This window comes from Polyodon spathula, chromosome 9 (genome assembly GCF_017654505.1).
Source record: "Polyodon spathula isolate WHYD16114869_AA chromosome 9, ASM1765450v1, whole genome shotgun sequence".
Taxonomy (NCBI): domain Eukaryota; kingdom Metazoa; phylum Chordata; class Actinopteri; order Acipenseriformes; family Polyodontidae; genus Polyodon; species Polyodon spathula.
The window spans coordinates 38,683,999-38,701,617 of record NC_054542.1 but is presented as its reverse complement, the minus strand read 5'-3'; the positions used below and the strand labels follow the sequence as shown (position 1 = coordinate 38,701,617).

Below are 17,619 nucleotides of genomic sequence, written 5' to 3'. Positions count from 1 at the left end.
ATCCCCAAAACTTGGATTCGGTGCATCTATATAATATATATATATATATATATATATATATATATATATATATATATATATATATATATATATATATATATATATATTTTTTTTTAACAGGATCACAGGGGTTAAAGGGTGAAAAGGGCTACCCAGGCTTCCCTGGACTGGACATGCCAGGGCCCCAAGGAGAGAAAGGCATTCAGGGTCCCACTGGCTTTCCAGGAATAGTTGGGTCTCCAGGACAACCTGGCCCAGCAGGGAGAGAAGGACATTCAGGGCCTCCAGGTGAAGGAAGCTTTGCATACTGTGTGGACATGCTAACACTTGGAGCTCAACAGTAGGGATGCATTTTACGCAAATACATATTTCAGCATAATGAATAACTTTCTTTATACAGGGGCTTTGTCACCCATCCTGTACAAAACCACACAGTTCCTCTCAAGTTTTAGAGCACTAAGTTCAAACTTCAGATTTCATTCCACCCACAGTACTTTCAGTACAGTTATCATCTTTTATTAGATGTATTAGAGCAGGGGTCTCCTACCCTGGTCCTGGGTGTCTTTACATCATCAGTGGCTAAAGATCTGGAACACCTGTTATACTTGACTAAATAAGCCAATAATTGGTTCAATTAAGTAACTGAAATTGGTTGAAATGAAAACCAGCAGCCACAGTAGCTCTCCAAGACCAGGGTTGGAGACCCCTGTATTAGAGAATGCCATTACATATACAATTTCTGGAATTGAACCTTTTATAAAAACCACATGCATTGTTTGCTGTGTACATTAGTTTTTAGGGCTGTTTATAGCTGTCAATACTCATGTGATGATACCATAAAACCTGATAGAATGACAGCAACTGAAAACAAACGTATATTACATTACCATCAATACAGAGATGCTATCTTCATGTTTGTTAGGTTCAGCAGTTGTGACTGGTCATCTTACACTACCACATTCTCCCGAGATTGGTATATTATAATAAATAAGTAGAATGTTGCTTCAGCCTCCTACAATAGAATGTAGTACTTACTTGGATTTGGGTTATAGCTCATTCAGTAGGTATGTTTTGTTTTAGGGCTCTTCTGTTACAAATAGAGGACAAAATGCATGCAAATATTATGAACACACCTTGCCTCAAGTACCTGAATGCCAGATTGTTTGATTTGCAGGTCCTAAAGGAGAACTGGGAGTGATGGGCACACCGGGTATATCTGGGAGCCCTGGTGTCCAAGGTAACCCAGGTTTGCCTGGCTCAAGAGGTAAGTTATGGTCATTATCTGATCTACATTGAAGCTATTTCATTGCTTCAACTTTTAATGCCATGCCTTGTTTAACAAACAACAGTGAATACTTTATGTAGCAATAAGGATAATGTAATAGATTCAGAAATAATGGAAGAGTTTTCATTAATAGGCTTGTTTAGGGAATGACTTTTGTTAAAATTCTACCATTAAGGCCAAATTGCGATTTATGGTTCTTTTTTGTTAAAATGAATCTTTTTCAGTTTTCACATTTAAATGTAGATGTAGCAGTTTCAAGTTTGTTGAAAGTTTGTGCCTGTTCTTGCCAGCTTAACTATGTCAGAAATACTGAACTTTAGAAAAAGACGACCCTACTTTAACCCTTTCACGCATGATTTATGGTAACCTTAAACAAGATTCAGGGCCTATAAAAATGTAAAAAAAAGTAATCTTTTTTTTTTAGTACAAAATCTAAGAAGTTATACATATGTCCACTTGAGTGGACATCATGCGTCTGTAACAGAACCAGTTGCCCTATTATCTTGGAACAGCATATTATGAATGAAAGTCTTTTTCTTTTATTTGGGAAAAAAAAATAGTAATACAAAATGCAAAACTAAATGGCTGGTACCATTCCAACTGGTATGTATTAGAATGTTTTCTCATATTTCCTTTTTTTTTTTTTTTGCCAGAAACAAGGTTGAAAAAAAAAAAAAAAAAAAAAAAAAAATATATATATATATATATATATATATATATATATATATATATATATATATATATATATATATATATGCCCAAATATGGACATATTCACCCAGAAACAAAAATCTCCTCAGTGTTTGTAACAAAAATGTCTTAATTGTTGAAACAATAATATTTTTTTACTTCAGTGTCACCCACATCAAGTTACCGTTCTTCCCTCTTTAGTGAACTGAATTTGGCTGATTTTAGTGCTGGATGTGGAAGTTGGCAAAGCGCCCAGGACACAAGCTGCATCATGGCACATGTTAGCATTTTTAGCATCAGTTAGCTTTGGCCAGTGATTCCCCACACTGAAACTGATTTCAGGGGGTGCCCTTGACAGTGCCACTTTCACTGCTGCTACTCGGGCTCCCTGCTTCCTCTCCCTGCGAGTCTGGCTGCCATTCACTTTCTTCACTATCACTGTCACTTGATTGTGATGGAATCTCCTCTACTACCCTGTAGCTAGATGCTCTTGATGTCTGAGTAAGGGAGTAACAATACTACTAATAAAACTGCTACTACTACCACACAGATGCTGCTAATAATAATAATTATTTAGAAAATTAATTTTCAATTAAAAAACAGTTGAGAGAAGATAAAATGATCCAGATGAGTCTATTTGTGGACAATACTGCAATATATAGCTCTTATATGACAAAACATATTTAGCACAGGCCTATAGAACAACATAGGCCTCACGTGCAATATTAATCTTAATATTGCATGACGTCCACTTAAGTGGACATATGGTTTAACATAAACTGTGAAAAAATAAAGTGAGTATTTGAACAAAACATACACCATATTATTCCCTAAACATTACTTTCTTTGGATATATTTTTTTTACCTGCTCTGCTCTTTTTGTGTAAAAGGATTTTGCAGAAATTCCTGAGGTGCTTGCTGCTGCTCAGCTTTTCTCTGCCATTGTACTGTCACCTTTATGTTTTTTGTAGTGCCTATTAAATGCCACTAGATGGCAGGCGTTTTAATTTCGGCAGATGTCTAATGAAGAGGATACCATGCATTAGTGATGTCAAAACAGAGTTTCCATAGGAGATAATCATTTAAAAATAGCTGTCCACTGTAGTGACCTCTATGCGTGAAAGTCTGACATTTGTGGCGGAGGTCTTAGACCTCTGAGAGGGCAGCAGTGTTGAAAGGTTCTGAAATATCTTCTGGCTTAAGCAGCACATGCTCTCTCCATTTTAGTTCTGGAAGGGAGCAGCTATCATCCTACATTACATGACAGTACAAGTAGAGAACTCACAGGCCCATAATCTCGAAGCAGTTTGTCGACTAGCACGTACAAGACTATGCACAGTAGCATAAAGGTTAAAGGTTAAAGCCACAGCTCTCGTGTAGATTTTGGTCATTCATAAGATGGAACATTTATAGTATAGGGAGGTTGCTCACTTTTAAATAACAAGGTATGTTTTTGTAACAGGTGACCCAGGTTCCAGTGGCCTGCCTGGACATCAGGGTGAAACAGGAGCTAAAGGAGAAGCAGGGGACCAAGGGATACCGGGCCCTCCAGGGACCATGAGCAAGGAAGAAATACAGCAGATGAGAGGACCGAAGGGAGATAAAGGATTCACAGGTACATTTGTTGATAAAGTACTGCTGATGTCAGAACTTTTAGAATGTACGAGATGTCATCTAAACTATGGTACACAGGGCTTTATTTGCAAATTATTTATCGCAGTGCTAAGTGCTAAGCATCTTTCTAAAAAAAATGTTAACTGTGACTGACAGGGCACATCTCAGGTGCAACACCCTGAGGTATTGATTGAATTTGAGCCCAGGGAAAGGGTGTCCCTTACTTAGCCAACAACCCCACCTCCTGCAACACATCTCCATTCTACAGATTGCCCAAGCCCAACTTCAGACTCGGTTTCTAGGGTGTTAAAAGGTGAGAATCAAAAGCGGTAAATAATTAAATACAAGAAGCTGAAAAGTAGGTTGCATGATTTTATATTACAGGTGTTCCAGGAAAAGCCGGAGTGAAAGGGTATCAAGGAACCCCAGGTAGCCCAGGAATGCCAGGAAAGGATGGAGAGCCAGGATTGCCTGGGCAACCAGGTGCTGTAACAACAAATGTTGTATTTTCTTTAGATTATTTTTTCTTTGATGCTGTACTGTATGTAGGTGCATGGTTTCATTTCTACCTATCTCTGTTGGTTTCTTTAAATATATAGTATTTCTAGATATCACATGGCATGTTAAACAAAGCACACATATATATGTGTATGATGATGATCAATACGAAAGACTTACATGAAACAATGAATACAAGTTTTTCATTCTCTTTGTAATTACTAGGACTTAAAGGTGACCCAGGTTCTACTGGACTCCCTGGTCGTGAGGGTTTACCAGGACAGAAAGGATCCATTGGTCAAATGGGCTTACCGGGTAAGATTCTGTGCACTTGGTTGTTTTTTAGTCTATCCTTTTAGCGCACAATCGCTCCAGCCCCTGTGGTGTTTCTGTTTTTAGGAATCTATGGTGTACTATTGTGACAAGGAAGTTGATATACTTCAGCTCACTGTTAACACTGTGCACTGTTTCTAAAAGGGTCCGTGTGTGTGCTATGTGGTTTTCTGCCATAAGAATGACTGCTGTGTCACAGGCAGTCTCAAGGTATGCTCTTGAATCAGATTATAGCCAGATCACATGCAGTGTCAATCAGCGGTAATTGATAAATTCCATCTGATTGACCTGGCCCAGGTATAAAGGGAAATGTGTGGAGTACCTGTGTTCTGTTTCACCTAAAGGGAAAAACAAAAAGCCGTTGTTACTGTCTCCAGTGTATGTTCTGAAATCGGAACTAAAACTGCTATATTTCCACGCAATATGTAATGTATTAAAGGAACAGGGTTTTGGGTTTCTGTTTACAGTGTTTCTTTTTTTGTCTTTTGCTCTGTTTTGTGATACTCACCATCCTGACCTTTTATAGTTCCCAGTGGCACTTGTATTCTCACCCAGAGAACAGTGGTTGTAAAAAGTCAACGCTCACCCATAGTCATTTGATTAGCTGAGCATTTACTGATATGTTAAGCTTGTAGAAATTTGACTCAGCCACTTCAAGAAATGCTACTAGGAACCAACCAAGCTATAGTAAGATAGTCATAGTTCTATTAGCTATATAAGATAGCTAAGATAGTTGTTCTGCATGTTATATATATGTATGTGTATATATATATATATATATATATATATTATATATATATATATATATAATATATAATATATATAAAACTACCCTTACAAAACTTGAAACTTTTGAAAACTGTGAGTATAAAATGGCCACTATTTTACCGGTGCTTAATCACACGCAAAATGTCTGTTTTTTTTACTGTGTTTTCTACTTTACATTTGGTCTTTCTCATTTTAGATATGCATTTGGCTAATCATCCCTATTCTACATATGGATATTGCCAATAATAATAATAATAATAATAATAATAATAATAATAATAATAACAATCTTTATTCTTATATAGCGCCTTTCATAGTGGACCACCATCACAAAGCGCTTTACAAGATATGAGACTAGGGTGTGTGAACTATGCATCAGCTACAGAGTCACTTACGAGAACGTCTCACCCGAAAGACGGAGCACAAGGAGGTTAAGTGACTTGTTCGGGGTCACACAGTGAGTGAATGGCTGAGCTGGGATTTATTTAAACCAGGGACCTTGTAGGTGCAAGCCTGTTTCTTTAACCACTGAACCACACAGCCTTCTGTGCAACTTCATATTGCAATCGATAGAGAAGAAAGCAGTGAAGATAAGCAAGTTATGCTTCTCTTATTCAGGTTCACAAGGAACAAAAGGTACTAAAGGTGTGCCGGGTTCACCTGGCTTGACGGGGTACCCTGGAACACTTGGTGAAAAGGGTCAAAGGGGCGACCCTGGAGAACCAGGTATCGGAAAGCCAGGAGCTAAAGGTGAAAAGGTAAGCATTTTGTTAACCCCGTACTGGGGATGCAAATCCCAGACAACATGGAAACATGTGTACATGACTTTTACATATTGTTGTATGACTTTTACATATCTCTTCAGAAACGCTTATCCAGTTGTGATAAGACTACTGCACCACAACTCACTGAGAGTATCAGAAAACACTGGTCGACTACCGCACTTGTACACTAGATGGCTCCTAAAAGCTTTGGTGTAGATTTGAAGATGGAAGTCATATTTGTTCACAGGGCTTCTGAACATGAGACTTACCGATTTTCCTCCCAGATGGAATGTTTTAAAATAGATAGACAGATTTTCAGTTGTTTTGTTTGGACACTAATCGTACACTGCTCCCCTTTTCTCAGTTACTCGTGCATTTTAAACATACACCTCAATGTGCAAAGTTTATAGATTCCAGAATATTTTGTGTGTGTTCTCAGGGTCAGCCAGGCCCACCAGGTTTCCCTGGTATCCCAGGTGATAAAGGTGTGAAGGGAGTAGAAGGTATGCCGGGAATGCCTGGTGTACCAGGTCCTAAAGGAGACATTGGATCACCAGGGTATCCAGGCAAGTGTTTCTTTTCATTCTATGTAGAAAAAGTGAGTCTGTTGCATAGTGACATATTCACAATGGAAAAAGGTTGAAGGGGTACTGCCTATGCTAGTCTTCAACCAAACTTTATAATGGTACAACAAGAAACTTACTGCAGTGGTCACATGACATGAAAAAAAAAAATCAGGATGTTGGCTTTAGCGTTTGTGATACCCTGTTTATACACAAAGCAGCTACGACAGTAGGCATCTGCAGTATTACAATCTGCAGATACAATGTTGCCTTCCCTCAACTGGATGCGTAAGGCATTTTTAGCCACAAACCTCTATAAAACCAGTAGATAAATGTTGTTCAGATAGAAAATATATACTGGTTGTGAGTTTTTGTTTTGTTTTGTTTTTACATAGCATAGTTTTAGGTAATTCTACATAGTTTCAATGAACATCAATCAACAAATCCATTAAAAAAAAATACAGTACATACAAAATAATAATACTTTTGTATTTTTCTTAATTGACTGTAATGTAAATTGTCTGTCAATATTTAAGCCACCCCACAAGGCTACCGCCCCTAGTCCCAAACAAATTAAACCTATGTTAAATTAAACTAAACAGCACTGACAGCAAACATAAATAAAAAAAAATAATAAAGCAAAAGCACAGTAAAGGTCTATCTGTATTAATTGTAAACCAGCAAAAACATTCCTGTAAGTTGAACTGCTTCAGTCTTTAGCAAACAGCTATTCTGCCATACTATCATTGGTTCAGAATAAATTATGTGCACCCTCAATAGAAATGCCACACCAGTATTAAGGCACCAATTTGTTGGTCCCTTTCAATGGTCTTACAGGTTGCACAGTATATTTTTCCATACTGAATTGTACACATCTGGTCTCTCTAGGTAGTCCAGGATTTCCGGGACAGAAAGGAATTGATGGATTATCTGGCATTCCAGGACAACCAGGATTTCAAGGAAGGCCAGGTAGACAAGAATGGAAAATACTTTTTGTGATTCATATTATTTAAAGACATATATTCTTTTTAAAACACACTGTGATTTAGGGCTATGGGCAAAGCATAGAGAGAGATAGTGAATGTGAGATCCACATTGCTGAAATCCGTTTGCTTTATTCTCTACCCCACATTGTGCCAAACGTGTAAAGAAGGGTTCAGGAAATCAGGAAATATCCAAAAAAATATTACTGAGTGATAAGTCAGCTATAGCTGACTGTCTAAAAAATAAAGTCTGAAGACTGAGGTGAACGAACCAGAAATTGTAATATGGTGGAGTTAATTGTTTCATGCACTATACTGTGTATGCATTATTCATGACTTTTGGTCTTATTTGTGACGAGAATATTATTTTACACTTTAGGGTTACAGTATATTGGTAAATGTTTCCTTTTTTATGTTGTGAAGTACACCTGTTACCTAAAACAATAATTAGGAATACACAATATTAAATCTGAAAGGTGAGTGAAAAAGTTTTTTTTTTTTTTTTTTTTTTTTTTTGTAGGCGAGCCAGGCCTTCAGGGGGCTCCCGGCCCTGCAGGAACTAAAGGTGAACCTGGACTGGATGGAATTCCTGGCCTACCTGGGGAGAAGGGTGACCAAGGTAAACACCTTCATTAGTCACTTCATATTGTATGGTAGAACACAGTAAAAAGCCTTGCGTCATTAGTTTGTCTCCTGCTAGTACCTATCTAGAGCTGTGATAGGCTGACAAACAGATAGAACCACACAATTAGTCACAGTCACTGCTGGTGTTCAAGCTTTGTTACCTTTTATAATTATACCCTTTTTTCAGCCATTTTGCACGTTTTAAGTTCTGTTCTGTGTTCTGCAGGTTTACCAGGTAGAGGTTTTCCCGGACTTCCCGGTGTTCTTGGAGAAAAAGGTGACAATTTATTTTAACAAGGGACTTTAACTCCAATGCTATTCAAGCATCTGTATTATTCAAGCATTATAGATTGTGGGGCAATCCTTGATCAGATTAGCACCTGGACATTTTTTCTTTGGGTGGGGGGGGGGCGGGGGGGGGGCTCTTTCATCACTCTGTTTCCCATCTGTGATCAGGTTGTTAGGAACTGAAATCCAGAACCAAAAAAAAAAATTCTTCCACAGGATTGGATTTGTGAGCCAGAGAGAAAGAACGAGGGCATAGTAATAGATAGCAGGTACTGTAACTTGCTCAGAAACTCTGTAACTCAACTGATATCTCTTGCATTTACAGGTAACAAAGGAGACACAGGCTTACCTGGTCTCCCAGGTAGTCCTGGAATCCCTGGTGTTAAAGGAGATCAAGGGCAGCCAGGTTTTCCAGGGCTGCAAGGCCCGCCTGGTTTCCAGGGACCACCGGGGGAAGATATGGAAGGTCCAAAAGGTGAAAGAGGACAACCAGGATTGCCCGGACCTTTAGGTAAGCAGGTCTCTGAACTAACAATAAGTAACACAGACACAAGGAAAGCAACAACAGAGAACTTGTGTCAAACAAAAGTATGATAGAGAACTCAGGAAATCATTCAAATCCCCTAGAAAGTAAAGTACTAATACCGGTAATGTTTAAACAGAAAGACTGGAAACAAATTACCTTTATATTTTAATGAATTAAACTAAAAACAACTTATATTATTCCTATTGAAATCTAGTTTGAAGCATTTTTTTAAGCATATAAGTGGTACAGTGACGAAATATACTTGTTTCCAGAAACAGAAGCTTTTTCGTCTTCAGTTTCAGAAAAAAACACAGTCAAATCAAATTAAATTAAGAAAGTGTATACTTCCTGTTATATTTTCTAAAACACACAGCTAAAAAAACTTCCCCTTATGAAGCATTGCATTCCTTTTCTCATTATTTAAACCTGCCTCTATTTAACTTGGTTTGCTTCAACATCTCACAAGATTACAACTTCCCAACAAAATCCGATCGAGATCCCTCGTAACCAGTAAGGGCCAATATTTTTTTTAAAGAGACCACACTTATTATTTTGTTTGCACTGTTACAACCTTCATTTTTTATCAATATACAATATTTGTAAAAAGAATTCTTTGCATTGGCACATTACGAAAGATAATAAAATAAGGAGACATCTCGCCAAAGGCAATGAAAATGTTAAGTGTTCCTAAAAATTTCCAGCTAAATAAATCTAATGATAATATATATATAATTTTGGATTGGTACAGTTACATTGTTTTCAAAACTGCTTGATGCGGTGGACATAGAGTATATGAAAGCATTTACTTTGTAGGTTCACCTGGACCCCAAGGGCCACCTGGAATTCCAGGAAGTATTGGAGGCAAAGGAGAAAAAGGAACCCATGGCTTACCTGGGCTGCCTGGACTTCAGGGACTCAAGGGAGAGCGAGGCGTGCCTGGAATTCCTGTAAGTCTGCACCAGCCCATGCCAGTGATGACATTGCATGCTGTTTTAATAGTGTGGTGAACATTGACTGTGCTGAGAATTGCATTCTTTTAAGATAAAATATAAAGTTATATCAAGCTGTTTAGGCAGCCCATTGTCTTCAGTTAACTTTTCTTCCTATTGACACTTTTTCAACACTTTTTTTTGCTCTCTTGACATTTAGGGGGAATTCCAATGCTTTTGTGCACATATTTTTGTTTGAGCATCAGGATTTAATTAAGAAAAAAAAATTAAAACAACAACTTGTACAGAGATGTTTAGTTCTACTTTTATTACATTGGTTTGTGACATCCCAAGGAATATGTCTGTCCAGAACATCCTTCACTCTTTCCCTTTTAGTCAAGAACAATATTCATATAGGGGTTGTCTACCTTTGGGGTATTTCTTCTACTCACAGAAAGTTATGTTGTTTCTAATTAATTGCTGTGAATTCATTACAAATATAAAGAATGTTATTTTACACAGGGAAATGCTGGACTTTCTGGTCTCAATGGACAGAAGGGTGAAATGGGGGCTCAAGGAGCGCCAGGGTTTCCAGGTCAGTCATTGGAATGTTAAGATTCTTCAAGCCATCTTTTTTCATTACTTTCCAATGAAAGAATGATGTAATTTCATTTACATAGGGAATGATAACATCACAGTATATCCACTAGATTATATCCAAATAAAAAAGGACCTAATAATAATAATAATAATAATAATAATAATAATAATAATAATAATAATAATAATAAAAGCATTATTAAAACATAATTCATATTAATCCAAAGAATACTTTCAGATTATACACCAATCTTTTTAATTAACACATACCCAAAAGGTTTTGGTTATATTGATGGGCGCATATATTATCCTCCTCACCAGCCTGTACTGCAGAGAGTACAACATCTTACATTATTTTTGGTATATAAATTATTTGGAACAAGTCTGTTTTATGCCAGTTATCAAACTTGAACGTTGCTGGCACAGAAAACATGCTGTTGCACCCTCAGAACATATTTTGTACGGTAAAATCAAAAGTTTCTAGGAAGATATAACTAATTTCTGGAAATACCATCAATCACAAAGTATATGATATATATATATATATATATATATATATATATATATATATATATATATATATATATATATATATATATATATCATATATATATCCTCAGTGAGTTATGGGATGAATTTATAATTTCTAAAAATAATAATAATAAAAAAAAATTGCTAGCTAAACAGTTAATTCATTTGGATCAGTATTGCTGTAGGGGTGACAGAGCTGAGAACCAAAGCATAGCTGTACTGTAAATGTTCTTGTACCTTGTGTTCTCTAATTACATTGTCTTCATTTTAAATTAGGGTTACACTGACTCAAAAACTGACTCATACATTATTAGATTCTCTAGTGTAGCAAAACACACGACTGAAATCAAATGTACCTTGTTTGATTTCCTATAGGAATGAAAGGTGCTACCGGACATGTAGGTTACAAAGGAGAAACTGGTGAACGGGGTTTTTCTGGTTCTAAGGGTAAGTGATGAATTGATATGCAAAGCCTTTTATTGAAATGCAGCATGTCAGTATTTCTACAACTTGATATATGCTCAGCTAATATACTTTTCTGTTGCATGTGTACTGAAAAAGGTTACATGGTATCTGAATGTGCTGATGTCTAAAAAGCATTGCATTCATTGAGTGACTACAAATGGCCCCACTCGTTAATGTACCACATGGTCTTGAGTGACACTAAATGTTAATGCAATGTTCAATATTATGGAAAAACAGTAGCATAAGGGAATGATTGGTAGAATGTCACCACAGTGATGTCCTTTTCATATTTTCACAGTGGTATCTCAATAGTAAGAACATTTCAGTATCATGGTAGTATATCGGTACCAGTGTTCTTCTCTATCAGAGCCATATGATATATGTTCCAAATCCGTTCTGTGATCTGTTTTACTATTTAAAGTATACTAGTACAGGAGCAGACTGCACTTTTTATTTCAATGATACAATACAGCATGCACTGTTCCAGAGATATGGTGGGGTCGCAAAAAAATATCATGGAATGACCAATAGCTGTACAGTATCCACCACATATACCGTACAGGGTTATTTTGGGCAGCCGTTTATATCGGACAAATAGCGCTTGCCGTTTGCCTTTCCCAAACGGCATTGTTTATACCATGTTAAGCACTTGTAACGCTGCTAATATGGAGCAGCGCCCGGATATAGAGCCAAATTGGGATTTTTTATATTCTGCCGTCCATACTTGCAATAAAAGATCATCCAGATTCTTAGCTGGGAACAGTTTGCAGTAATGTAGCCGACCTGTACTGTACATTTCTGCACTGGCATTACTTATTTGCACATACTTTTTATTACATTCATAGGTTTTAGCACATTTTTTTATTAGTGTAATGAGTGTCTTTATAAAGATTTGTAACTGCATACATGCTTGTTTGTTTTGATTACTGTGCTGGTGATTGGGGGACATTTTTGAATGTCAGGTTATTGTGTGGGAGTTTATACCGTCCATCGCTTACTGCAGGTGAATCACGTTAACACAAACGCCCCCGTTCTAAGCGGTGGCGACTGTATATGAATTACCCCAATGGTTGTTTTTTAGGTATCGATGGCCCTCCTGGTCCACCAGGGCCTATAATTTCAGTTAAAGGAGAACGTGGCTTACCTGGCCCTCAAGGTCCACAAGGACCCCCTGGTCTATTAGGATATCCAGGACCCAAGGGACAACAAGGTAACTATTGGGTTTCTTTAGCAGGAAACTGCTATTATAAACCAATGGTGAATACATTTCTTCAAATAATAAATAATACCCTTAAACTAATAATAAACTACTGTCTGTCACAGGTGTGAGCGGAATTATTGGTTTGCCAGGGCAGGATGGAATTCCTGGGTTTGATGGTAGGCCCGGACAGAAAGGAGAACATGGACCGGTTGGCCCTCCAGGTATGTTCTGTAAACAAATAATGAGATAATAACACTTTTCAGCCTGAGATCCTCTAATTGTACACAAAGACTTTTTATTTTACACATATTGTGTCTCATAAATTGTTGCTGTTTTTTTTTTTTTCAGGCCCAAGAGGATATCCAGGCTCACCAGGCCCTGATGGCTTGCCAGGACCAGCAGGGATACCGGGACCATCATCCATAGCTCATGGCTTCCTTGTTACAAGACACAGCCAGATGATAGAGGTGCCTTCATGTCCAGTAGGAACAACGAAAATCTACGATGGCTATTCTCTCTTATATGTGCAAGGCAATGAAAGGGCACATGGCCAAGACTTAGGTTGGTTTTCCATAAGTAAAACACGATACTGTTACTCTGTGGTCAGAATCTTGTACTTGTTGTATTGGAGCTTTCTGTAAAGTATAAGGATACACTTCCAGAGAAGTGATCAAGCTATAAAGGGTCCCGGGAAACAAATGTTTGAAATAGGTTGATATAAAAGGGTTTAAAGTGACCAACAGGGGAGCTCTTGAAATGGATTCCAGTTGAGTTATCCTTTCAGTTGTCAAAATACATTTTCATACACAACCTTTTACAACACACACACACACACACACACACACACACACACACACACACACACACACACACACACACACACACAAACACACACACACATATATATAGTATAACTTTGATCATATATGCTGACATTCATTCTTTACCATTTCATTATAGTCTTTCCTTACAATCTTAGGTCAACACTATGCCTGTCTGGTTAGTTAGGCATTTAATACGTATGTCTCATTTCTGATCATAGGTACTGCTGGAAGCTGCCTTCGCAAGTTTAGTCCCATGCCATTTTTGTTCTGTAACATTAACAATGTCTGCAACTTTGCATCAAGAAATGACTATTCCTATTGGCTGTCTTCCCCTGAACCAATGCCAATGAATATGGCTCCCATTACTGGTGAAAGTATCAGGCCTTTTATTAGCAGGTAAGAGGTTTGTGAGAGGCACAAAGCCCTACTTAATAAAAGAGACATCTGCAATTGTAGATACAGAAATGTTCAAAGGCGTTACCCATTGGTCATATTTAGAAACAGGATTTTGAAAGTTTACCTGTGTTACTTGTGCTTCATATATACAGCAAGGGTTAATTGCGTACCTATTGTACCATATCTCTGGACTCTCCTCCATTTCAACATCTCTGCGATTCTTTAGATTTTTTTTATACTGGATTTTTATAGAAAAAATAAATGTGTTTGTACTAGCATTATTAGCATGTGTCAGAGGTCATGTTTTCTGAGTGTTAAGATTGTTTTAAATGGTGTTCACTTAACTTATGAAATAAGCTTGTTATAGTGTTACACAAATCTTTTTGTAGTCTTGTTATAGTCTTGTTATTACACAATAGTCCCACATGGGTTTTGTTTTTACAGATGCTCAGTTTGTGAAGCACCAGCCATGGTAATTGCAGTCCACAGCCAGACAATCCAGATCCCACAATGTCCAAGTGGATGGGAATCCCTGTGGATTGGCTATTCTTTCGTCATGGTGTGTATTGAGTTCATTTACACCGAGTTATGCCGTGTTGTTTCAGTGCTATCCTTGTTCAATTATACATTTGTATTTGTGGTTTTGCAATTTCGTTCATTGTGCGTAATCACCAACTGGGTTGTTATAGTTTTTCAGAAGAATATCATATTTCATAACATTCATTACAGGGCCGTGTACAATATAAAACACATTGCACTGGTAATTTAGCATCCCTATGAGGGGATCTTGTTTGAGTTTGCAAACCCACCACAACACCACACTTACAACTGTTAATATCTCATCCAGCTTCTGGTTTCTTTAGCCTCGTGACACGTGTTCTGTGAGTCTCTCGGTTGAGTTCAAAGGTGTTGATAGGAAATTGTTCAATAAAGTTCCATTACAAGAGGTGTACAGTTGAATTGACCCTTTTCATTGCCATATTGTTTTTAGTCTCTGCATCTATCAATGATGCAATACTTTTTCACTTTTCCATTTCACTTCATATTCACCAACTCTGAAATGACACATACCTTGGAGTTGCTTTGTTTTTGATCACAAAAGCTCCCAGGTTTACAGGTTGCAGTAGTTTGAATACAGATATGATTATACCCCACATACCTTCTTGATTTAATTACCCACAACTCGACAAAACACAAACTGCAGTTACCTACAGAACAGTCCACAAATGATTATTTTTAATTGTTTTAAGCCTCTTTTACATTTACAGTATGCAACTTCAGTGTTAAATTACTGTCAAGTCTTTAATACTCAATCAAGAAACATTAATAGTAGCTATGTGATCCTTAGGAACTGCAAAAATAAAACATAACATAGACCTGTATGTTTGTAAGTAATGCCTTTTGTTAATAGCACACTGTGAATATATGTAATACATCAATTATCTCAAGATGTTTATTAAATTAACACAGTTTTCCCCTCTGTCTATCCATATCATTTATGTAAAACACAGTGGAGTTGGGTAATTATTATTATTTGAAGTCCATTAATCATAACATCTTTTGTTCATTACAGATGAGAAAAATGAAATGGCACCCAGGCACTTATTTTCTTAACATTCTCTTTACCTGGGTAGTTATTTGGATAAGAGTCTATTTGAGGGCAGGTGCTAATTGGCTACTGTGAAATCATTGACTGCAACACTATATATATATATATATATATATATATATATATATATATATATATATATATATATATATATATATATATATATATATATATATATATATATATAATGCAATCTATATAATAAAATGAAGGACACTACTGGAAGCTTACAGACTGTAGAAGACAGGGTTGCTTGCAGGCTCAATTTGCTGTGGCAAAATACTTTTTCAAATGTTATTTTATTACAAATAAACTAAAACTAAACAAAATATAAGTCAATATTACTTAATTAATTGTGTATAAAAATAAAATAACGAATATAATATTTTAAGATAGTGAAAAAATGAATGGGGGGTAAGACTGGGTGCTGTGTCGAGCATATAAGGTACTGGTATTCCAGTTTTGCAATTGTAAATGAGTCTCAGCCTTCTTGTTGCAGGGAATTCAGAATGTGAAGGCTGTAGAAAAGATGCATTTCACTGTGCATTAAGACTTCTTTTTCCTGTTCACTCTGCAGCACACTAGTGCAGGCGCAGAGGGCTCTGGCCAGGCCCTGGCCTCTCCTGGCTCCTGTTTGGAAGAGTTCCGCAGTGCCCCCTTCATCGAGTGCCACGGTCGTGGAACCTGCAACTACTATGCCAATACTTACAGTTTTTGGCTAGCTACTATTGAGAATGGTGAACTGTTCAAGTGAGTTGTGATATTTCATCTCTGTTTTGGAAATGAGAGCTGCCCACCTGACCAATCAGGACAATGAAAGAAGCTGCAGAACCAAAGGCAGCTGCGGGTGCTTCTTCAGGCAACTGTAGTAAAGCACCTGAAAGCATGGTCAAAATATGGTTAACCATGATAAAAAACTGGCAAATGCCTAGCATAAGAATGTCAAAAAATATGCAAAACTGACAGTGTAAGCTTGGAACATTTCATGTTGTCTTTGGTCTATTTGTTGAACGTTTTCTGGAACAGTTTATTTTGCATTATTTATTATAAAAGTTTTTTCATCTTTTTTTTTTTTCTTTTTTAATTTCAGGAAACCTGTCTCTGCTACACTTAAGGCAGGAGATCTACGGACCCACATCAGTCGTTGTCATGTCTGTATGAAGAAGACATAATATCCTCGATTTTCTTTTTTGCCAAGTCTTCTTTGGGACTTTTTATAAACTATGGTGCTATTGCGTTAAGAAAAGTGAGGCGTAAACCAAAAAACAGCATCCTGTGTACCTCACAAGAACAGATGTAATACAAGAACCAGCACCAAAGTGCATTAGAAGCGGAGAACAAGCCATGAGAGCGCCTTCTGCCTTACTGGTACTTTGCTGTCTGAGAAAGTACATTCGGTATTTTAGATTTTCCAAATGGCACTTTGTTTATTACTGCACTGATTTATATTACTTAAGCAAGTGTCCATTGAAATTAAACAATTCATAAGGAAGGTGCTACAATGCATACAAAAGCTTTCTGAGCTTAACTGCAGCCTATGTAGATATAAATACATTGTTAAAGATGTACTAATGTTAGGGATGGAGGTGGCAGATTACAAGAGCTTTCATTGAAAAATCAAGAATCAAGATCAGTTTGATGCAGTTTAAAGCAAAGAATACACAGTTTGCTTTGGTATGCACAATCTTTACCCATCACAGACACTATTAAAAAAACCCTGCAGTATAAATATGGCACGTACGTCAGATAATAGGCTATGTTTTTAATGTACTTCCCACAGGTTTTAATTAACAGTTTTTTAAAGGAAGATAAAACCAAATAATAAGCGCTCTTGTTTTATTTTTTTGCTTCTGAGTTTTGTAACATTAACATGGAATTTTATCTGTTCAAAAAGTGTTAATTAAAGCTTTGAGTGAACGCTTTGCAATACGGTCCTCTGTATAATAAAAATAGGTATGATAGCTAAATTATTTTATTTACACAATCATTAACTTCTTTTTTTTAACGAAATGTTTTTCAAATGCAATACAATACTAATACAGTAAAATATTATATAATTCAATTATAGAATACTGTATATTCAGGTGGTTTCTAAGGTTACATATTTTAGAATACATGTTATTCACCT

The 17,619-nt window shown here is 36.8% G+C and overlaps 1 protein-coding gene across 1 annotated transcript in view; it reads left to right on the top strand.

Moving 5' to 3' along the window:
- Nucleotides 1-17,408, top strand: part of LOC121320810 (collagen alpha-1(IV) chain-like) — a 70,587-nt gene extending 53,179 nt beyond the window's left edge. Inside the window, exons 32-52 of the mRNA XM_041259462.1 lie at nt 121-288; nt 1,175-1,264; nt 3,438-3,590; nt 3,974-4,072; nt 4,313-4,402; nt 5,807-5,946; nt 6,392-6,518; nt 7,404-7,484; nt 8,019-8,117; nt 8,349-8,399; nt 8,736-8,921; nt 9,750-9,883; nt 10,388-10,460; nt 11,372-11,443; nt 12,543-12,671; nt 12,785-12,883; nt 13,011-13,223; nt 13,705-13,882; nt 14,327-14,441; nt 16,069-16,241; nt 16,582-17,408. Of these exons, the coding sequence (XP_041115396.1) occupies nt 121-288; nt 1,175-1,264; nt 3,438-3,590; nt 3,974-4,072; nt 4,313-4,402; nt 5,807-5,946; nt 6,392-6,518; nt 7,404-7,484; nt 8,019-8,117; nt 8,349-8,399; nt 8,736-8,921; nt 9,750-9,883; nt 10,388-10,460; nt 11,372-11,443; nt 12,543-12,671; nt 12,785-12,883; nt 13,011-13,223; nt 13,705-13,882; nt 14,327-14,441; nt 16,069-16,241; nt 16,582-16,663 (2,552 nt within the window). The 3' untranslated portion in view covers nt 16,664-17,408. The remainder of the gene's footprint in view (nt 1-120; nt 289-1,174; nt 1,265-3,437; nt 3,591-3,973; nt 4,073-4,312; nt 4,403-5,806; nt 5,947-6,391; nt 6,519-7,403; nt 7,485-8,018; nt 8,118-8,348; nt 8,400-8,735; nt 8,922-9,749; nt 9,884-10,387; nt 10,461-11,371; nt 11,444-12,542; nt 12,672-12,784; nt 12,884-13,010; nt 13,224-13,704; nt 13,883-14,326; nt 14,442-16,068; nt 16,242-16,581) is intronic.
- The last annotated feature ends 211 nt before the right edge of the window (nt 17,409-17,619 follow it).